At 38.9% G+C, this 8,800-nt stretch overlaps 1 protein-coding gene across 1 annotated transcript; it reads right to left on the reverse strand.

Moving 5' to 3' along the window:
• Window positions 1-5,267: 5,267 nt before the first annotated feature.
• Window positions 5,268-7,257, reverse strand: LOC132300127 (F-box protein SKIP22-like). The gene has a single exon (XM_059797090.1). It carries the CDS (start codon window positions 6,913-6,915, stop codon window positions 5,446-5,448), a length of 1,470 nt encoding a protein of 489 aa, XP_059653073.1. The 5' UTR covers window positions 6,916-7,257; the 3' UTR covers window positions 5,268-5,445.
• Window positions 7,258-8,800: the final 1,543 nt, after the last annotated feature.

An 8,800-nucleotide genomic window follows, 5' to 3' on the forward strand; every position in this document is an offset into this window, starting at 1 on the left:
CATTGCTTAGTTTTGATTTAATTTTGGGGTATAATGTATATATATGGTTTTTCCATGAGCTAGAGCACCTTACATGATATAATGAACTTCAATGTCTATAAATGATCATTTTAAGTTAAATATCTTGTATTAGATTGTTTTCTCTCATGATTATATTGTTACATTTTTATAGTGACAATGGAGATGAGTTCATGGAAGAGTTTTTATTGGCATGATATTTAGGAAGTTTGATAATCTATTGCTTAGGGCCTTCCTTTGATAGATTATTCTTGATTTCTATTTCATGTGCTTTTATTATAAGATTAAGGGCTTGATAATCTTTGGCTTAGTGAGCATATCTAAGGTTGCATCCTAGTTTAGGTAACCAAAACATGTAATGCTTTGATAGGTTATTCTTGCCTATTGATTTCATAAATTTCTTGAAGGTAATGTAGCAATTTTGTGTTGTTGCATTCCATGGTCATATATATATATATGTTATTTCCCCAAGTAAATCATATCTTAGCATGCTTTTTGATAGGTAGTGGATTCACTTCCCTAGTCCCTTCTTTATTGTCTTTATCTCTTTACTTCCTAGCACATTATTATTTTATGCATTTTTCAATTCCTAATTTTAGTGACAACCCAAACAAAACTCTATACCCCTTCATCATTCTAAAAGTGATTTTAGACACCTTGGTTGCCATAAACTAGCAATCCCATTGGTTCGACTTACCCGACCAATAGCCCTATTTTACAATGATTTGTGCTATTACAAAAGGGTTAATTTATTATAGATCGAGTGTCGATCCGATCACTGCTATAAGACAAAGATTTCCAAGAGACTCTTTAGAGCATCTTCAACCATTGTGTATATATTTTTGTGTAAATGTGATGTGTCAGAGTAGATTTACATAAAAATTCTGTACTACTATTTTTAGCTCCATCGGTTATTTTATACCTTGTTGTATAAAAAAATATCCCCCAATAACAACCAACCACGTGTTATACATAACGCCCTACATAAATTTTGAATTTACTTTTTCGCGTCCTGATCCTCCTCAATTAAGAAAAAAATAATAATCCCCCTATATTTCACTTTCCCTATCCCGCCGCCACCAAAATTCTAACTTAATAACAAATAATAAAATCTAAAAAACTCCTAAAATCTACAGCGATAATTGTAGAAAATAGATCAAATGAAAGTTGATAGGGAAAAATAAACGTAACCTACCCTGACCTAATGATAGAGGCAACTAAGTGTTGACCAGCAACCAGACCTCTTCGACTTTCGAACGATGATATCTCCATTGGATAGGAATGATAATATTTCATTGTCAAGGATAATGAAAGATAACGTGGTTTAACAGGGTAAGGATAATCTTGGCACAATTTGAGCTAGTCAAAAGGGTTAAATTATATCCCCAACAAATCTGGCAACAAACGGATCTCCTCTGATCTCGCTTAAGCGGATCTCCCCTGATCCTGCAAATAAACTGAGGGAGAGCGACTATAAGAATGAGATCCTACCAGTTAATAAAGGTAGAAAAAAAAAATGATTATTAAATCCCTACTTTTCTTTTAGACCTCCGGTGACTGACTTGATCATCGGAGAGTTCTTGGCAGGCACTACACCGGTGCCGTCGAGCTTCATCGATAATCTACTCTTTTCTTTGTAGGAAAACGATACCGTATCGGACCGCGTGGATTTCTCCCTCAACAGTTGGCCCCGTCTATGGGAAACGACTATTCCCTTAAATCAATTACTTGGTTGGGTATATACACTTGCAGTCCGGTATGGTAACCGGAACAGAAACATCGTTGCAGGGATCCAGTCAAAGAGAAGGGTCGGGTGAACACCCAGACATCCCGAATGACCAGGAATGACTTGCAGTGTTAGAACTACAGGTCCAAACTCTAAATCAGGGTATGGACCAGTTGATCCAACAAAATGCAGAGATCCTGCAACATCTTATCCTAGCGGGACCACCACCTCAACAAGAATTGTCCGACCTATATCCTCCTGATCTAAATGATAGGGGACAACACGAGGAGGACCGAGAAAACAATCCTTCTCACAAGTTCGAGGTAGAACAAAGCCAAGTCGGAAATCGACACAACGAACCTCCTTCCCCGCCTCCGCGGAATCCCCAGTCTCAAACAGGCACAACCTTCTGTGTTAAGGAAAAGATAGAGAAATGTACCTGTTTTGACCTACAGATCGAAGATCTTAAGGCGAAAATGGAAGCTGTAATGCAGGCTATGAAAGGGAAAGGTCCTGCCGCCATAGATGACTTGGTGTAGAGAACCAACTTGTCATTCAGCCCCGCCGTTATGAAATGGCCCCTGCCTCGCAAGTTCAGGATGCCCTCATTCAAAAGCTTCGATAGGACTAAAGATCCCCTCAATCACCTGGAGACCTTTTAAGCTCTTATGTATTTACACGCCGTGCCAGATGAAATCATATGCCGAGCTTTTCCCACTACACTTAAGGGATCGGCAAGAGTTTGGTTCAACAAGCTGAAGCTAAGAACCATCAACACCTTCGAAGAACTGAGTAAACAATTTGTGAGACACTTCATTACAGGTCAGATGCATAGGAGGCCGGCCACCTACCTACTTACCGTGAAGCAACAGAAGGGAGAGTCGATCCGGGAATACATCACCCGATTTAACACAGAGATGTGACATGTAGAAGAGGTGGATGACAAAATTGCTTTGACTACTTTCATAGGAGGACTCCAAACCTCCAGATTCTTATTCGCCTTATCTAAAGAACCTCCCACCAGTATGGCAGAGTTGTTGATCAGAGCGCAAAAAACACATGAACGCTGAAGACGTCATGAATGCACGGAAAGGAAAGGAAGGAGAGGACAAGAAAAGGTCAGCCCCTCTCACCATGGATGAAAAAGGTACCAGCTATAAGAGATCGTTCTTCAGCCAAAGCGATAGGACATATCGTGAGGATAACTCAGATAAGTATACCGACTAACACTTGTCTTACAGTTGGACTTAGCCTTATCAAGTCATTCAAAATAAAGACTAGGGGCATCTCAGTTCATCATTTTACATGGAGGGTAGCTCCCTCGCGTATTATTTTGTTTTCCAATAAAGTCACCATCACCAATGAGATAGATGATCCTCAATTTTTACGCAATAAAATATTACGTTTTCAGTTACCTATCTATGTGGTAATATTAAACTCATATTAATCTACTTATCTCATTATAGGGACAAGAAGCCGACTACTCCTTCTACACAGAAGAGTGAGATAATTAAAGCTTCCTTTATTTACTAAAGTGACGAGACGACTACCTCTCGTATTAAAGAGGTTACCCTCCTTTGGACTATATCTCTTTCCTCCATAAAGGAATGAAGGGTCAACTTCATCTTCTTCTCTCGGTAAAGAAACGAAGGGTTAACTACTCCCTTATTTAAGGGAGAGCTCATAACACTCGAGCAAATCTACTTCCCTTCTTAAAAGGGGCAAGAAAGTAATCATCAAGCATGCTTAACTTAGTAGGACTTGGCATTCCCGACGCTTGACAAAAATCTAAATTCCCTTACTAAAGGGATACAAGGGATGATAATGAGTGTCCTGTATTAAAAGAACCAGGGCTGAATGAATCCCATAATCAATATCCCCGTACTATAAGGGATAATAAATAAATGTTCTATACTAAAAGGACCCGGGCTGAATGAATCCCATAATCAATATTCCCGTACTATAAGGGATAGTAAATAAATATCCTGTACTAAAAGGACCCGGGTTGAATGAATCCCATAATCAATATCCCCGTACTATAAGGGATAGTAAATAAATGTCCTGTACTAAAAGGACCCGGGTTTAATGAATCCCTTAATCAATATCCCTAAACTATAAAGGATAATAAATAAATATCTTGTACTAAAAGGACCCGAGTTGAATAAATCCCGTAATTAATATCCTCATACTAAGGGAAGAATTCCTAAGAGTACCAAAAAAAAAAAAAAAAAAAAATCACTGTTCATGTGAACAATACCCTGCGGGCACTATTCTCGAGGGAACAGTGCCCGGGGTAAAAAAAAAAAAAAAATCACATTCCCAAAGCTAGACGAGCAAGCTTGAGAATGGGGGGCAACTAATAAAGAAAAATGAACCTAACCTATCCTGACCTAATGATAGAGGCAACTAAGTGTTGACCAGCCGCCAGACCTCTTCAACTTTCGAACGATGATATCTCCATTGGATATAAATGATAATATTTCATTATCAAAGATAATGAAAGATGACGTGGTTCAACAGGGTAATGATAACCTTGGCACAATTTGAGGAAGTCAAAAGGGTTAAATCATATCCCCGACAAATCTGGCAACAAATGGATCTCATCTGATCTCGCATAAGCGGATCTCCTCTGATCTCGCACAAGGGATCTCCTCTGATCTCGCACAAGCGGATCTCCTTTGATCTTGCAAATGAACTGAGGGAGAGCGACTATATGAATGAGATCCTACCAGTCAATAAAGATAGAAAAAAAGTGATTATTAAATCCCTGCCTTTCTTTTAGACCTCCGGTGTTTGACTTGATCGTTGGATAGCTTTTGGCAGACACCACACCGGTGCCGTCGAGCTTCATCGATCTTCTACTCTTATCTTTGCAGGAAAACGATGTCGTATCGGACCGCGTGAATTTCTCCCTCAACAAAAGTGATGAATCAAACTATGTTTATTAAAAAATAAATAAAAAAATAAAAGATGTCGAACACTTCTTACCTTGCTGCCAGATTCTTCTCCATGGTGCTCTAGAAAAGTGGGAAATAAAGAGGCGTCAAAGAATGAGAGAAGAAAGAGAATCGCGAATGGGAAAGGGGGAGGAGAGAGAAAATATACTTACGTGGCTGTATAAAAGGCTGCGTAAAATACACAACCCTTTAATGTGGCCGTGTATCTTAACAGACTGTTGAAAATGAAAAAAATTTACAAATTATATATGGCAGTATATATTTTACACAAAAATATTTTTTAACAGACCGCTGGAGATGCTCTTATTTGCTGGGCTATGCGGGATAGAGCTCATCTTCACATTAAACTAATTCTATTCTAAATGCAAGCATGTATGTTTACAGGGTGCACACATGAGACTGCGTGTGAACAAAATCATTCAGTCAAACCCGAATGGCCATGAAAAACTAGCACAATCAAAGTGCATAAAGCAGAAGATAGAAGATACAAAGCAACAACAATTGGAGACCATCTATATAAATATTTAAAACCATGTAAAATATTCAACACAAGACATGTTCCTGACTTTTCTCTTCTTCTAGTAAGATAAATATTTAAAACCATGTAAAATATTCAACATAAGACATGTTCCTGACTTTTCTCTTCTTCTAGTAAGTGACCTAACAAACGCTTAATGTCATAGCATATATTGTACTACCTCAAAAGGGACTCAGAATCAGCATTCAACCATGATCAACGATAATTCAAACTCCGAGATAAGGCACCCTGTCCTCCCAAATTACAATGAAGCCTGAAATTCTGTGGTGCTGGATGATGTTGAAAGGCTCGGCCAGGTGACGGTGGTGCTGGTGCTGGGATGGCAAGTAGTCATAATGACCAAAGGCTTGGCCTGGTGGTGGTGAGATGGCAAGAACTGGCAAGACTGGCAAGTGATGATAATTACCACCTATAAATCCTGGAACCCCCGATGGATTAGGATCTCTTCTCACACCCATACGAGATGGACAAGACATTTTCCTGCACTCCCAACACTTGGCAAACTTCCCTTTCCAATGGCCGTCTCCCTTTGATCCTTCCACATTGCCAAACTGCTCCACAAACTTCTGCTTCCACAAATCGTCATTAGATGACAAAAAAAGCAGCTCCAGACATACACATCCCAGTTTTGCAAGATCAACGCCGGCCAGTGACTTCAAAATCTTAAGTTTAAGATCGGTGGGTAGGCGCATAAAGCATGGTGGAGGTGCCAAACCAGCCTTCTCACATAAATCTATTAGAAGAGGCAATGCAATTTTATCTTTCACAATCTTCCAAAATTCAAACACTTCCTTTTCAGGGTATGTACCAGAGAACAAATCCTTTCCATGAGTTTCATCAAACAACTCACAATTTGCCCACACAACGTACAAGAACGAAACCAATGGCTCTTTGTGCAGATACACTTGATATGACCCAGGAAGTCCATAAATGAAAATAAACTTTTCTAGACTCACAAACTTCAATGAAACAGTTTCAACTCCATTCCCATTACATAAAATCTGAGGAAGAGTGTATGAAAGCACCAAATTGAAAGAAGACGAAGAGCATTCCTCAGTATTAAACCCATCAAGAATCATTTTTGAGACAGGGTCAACTCTAACAAAGCCAGACTCTATCAAAACAGCATGAACAGCAATCACCAAGAGACGATAACCACCACGACCATCACCAACCACCTCTTTCCCAAACACTCCTCTCAGATAACAAAGCACGTACTCTGTTCCAGACCCACCCAAGTTTTTATCTTCCTCAGGTTTAATCTCACCGTCCCCAGATTCAAAATCTAGGGTTTCGTGTTTACCTAGGGTTTCAGTAGTGGAAACACGTTCTTCCTGTAAATTGGTTTCTGTTGTTGGGGCTTTCTGTGAATTCTGAGTGTGTTCCGAATTGGGTTCTTGAGGAGGGGTATGGGCTTGGGCTATTTGCGTTTTTGAGGAAAACCCATTAGGGTTGAGAGTGAAGAAGATAAGATCACCAGAGATGATACCTAGAGACTGAAGAGTGTGTTGAGATGAACCATGAAGCTCGTCCTTCCGATTGAGAGAGAGGTGTATGGAAGAGGAAGAAGAGATTCTCTGAAGAATTACAGCTTTGAGGTGTTGGAGAGAGCATGAATTGGGGACTTCGATTCTTAGGGTTACTTTGGTTTCAAATGATCTGAGCATCAGTTTCATGGTGTGGATTATGAATTCAAGAAAGAATTTGGGAGAAACCGTGACTCTGGGAGGCGAAAGGAGAGTAACAAACTCGAGCGGAAAGCTGTTTGCGGGAAAAGTGAAAAAACAATCGTACCCAAAAGGGGTATGCTTAGGATCAAATATTGGGTCCTAACTCCTAACTCTAATAGTAATTGTAGTAGATGGGTGCTTTGCAATTCTACGTGAGTTAATATCGTTCATATGTATATTCAATCAATTTCTTAATTATATTTTATGTGAGATAAATCTCTAACCTAATGTTTAAATGGTAAATATAACTCTTTTTTTTCTTTTTTCTTTTTTCATATAAATACATTAAATTTTAAAACAAAATAATTAAACAAAGGAATTGAGATCACTGTTTCATTACAATTGCATATGACATTCTTAAAATATAAAATTCCGAAAATACTATTTTTTTCTTTCAATAATGCCCTTATATAATATTCTACGTATATTTATATAAATGTTAGGTTAGATTATTTTTTTATTTTCTTTCTCGCTCTGTTCCAAAATTCTGTCTCGTTTTTTTCCTTTTTTGTTTTTTTTTTGTTTTTTTTTTTTGCTTTTTCCAAATAACATGGAGTTGAACACTTAATCTTCTATTTTAGAAGATGAAGAAGTACAATTAAATTATAATCTTAAAAAATTATTTAAGTTGGTTAATGTATAAAGATTGTATATATAGAAAATGAAACCTGGTCCAAATTCGGATGAAGCCACAATGGGGCTGTGAGTCTCACCATTCTTATAAATATTACTCACCATTCTTATAAATATTACAAAATGATAAAAGAGAATCCTGGTCTTACAACTAGGGCTGCAACTCGGGTGGGTTGGGCAGGCAAGCCCAGCCTATAATTAACTTCTCCTACCCAAGCCTACCCATGAGCCCACGCCTCTGTATTCAGAATGTAAAAAGTAAGAAATTTGTGCAGCTACAGAGACTCGAACAGAATTCCTCCAAGAAAAATCCCAAACACACTACCAATTAAGCTATTATACACTTGTGAACAAACATGGTTTTAAAATAAATATACCTTTTTCGGGCTCGGGCTAGGCTTCGGGCTTTATATAATATCAACCCAAGCCCAGCCCGAATTTAATTCGGGCTCAGAATATCTATCCCAAGCCCAGACCTAGAACAGAAAACACTGCCCAAGCCCTGAAAATTTCGGGCTGGGCTCGGGTAAATTCGGGCTGGCCCAGCCCGAGTTGCAGCCCTACTTATAATCCTTATAGTAGGCAATGTAGTCCATGCTATGAAACAAGATCAATGAGCGAATTAACATAATTATATTGCCCGAGAGGTAGGGAGGTGTGGAGAATGTCCACTTTACGTTTAGGGATTGATTCGTCAAAGAGGTTGAATTTTGGGACATGGTGGATGAATTTGGGTAAGTTATTAGGGACGGAGGAGGAGCGACAGATTGGTTTGGGGTTGGCAGCAAGTACGTGATCTTTGGAAAGGTAGGAACGCTTGGGTGTTTAATAGGGAGATATGGGAGTCTTATAATATTATAAGTATGGCGACAACTCAATTTTGGGAATTGGTTGAGGCTAATTCATCCTTGAAACAGTTAGGGGTTTGGAAGGTGGATAATATGATATCTGGTCCATGTGTGTCTAGGGAGACATGGATACCACTGGAACAAGGAGTTTTTAAGTGCAATGTGGATGCTTGCTTTGAGTTAAAAACAAAGGTGGGGGGTGGTGGAGTTGTTTTCAGAAATTCGGAGGGAGTGGTAGTGAAAGAATCGGAAGAGTTTAAAAGAATTTGCATCAATTGGCTTTTGATAGTTTGAGGGAGATCCAGCTCATTGATTGTGACACCCCTCGATTCTAGAGTCACGAGTGATCA

This window comes from Cornus florida, unplaced genomic scaffold (assembly GCF_030987335.1).
Source record: "Cornus florida cultivar Cherokee Brave unplaced genomic scaffold, ASM3098733v1 CherokeeBrave_3.0.0_Hap2_Chr03, whole genome shotgun sequence".
Taxonomy (NCBI): Eukaryota; Viridiplantae; Streptophyta; class Magnoliopsida; order Cornales; family Cornaceae; genus Cornus; species Cornus florida.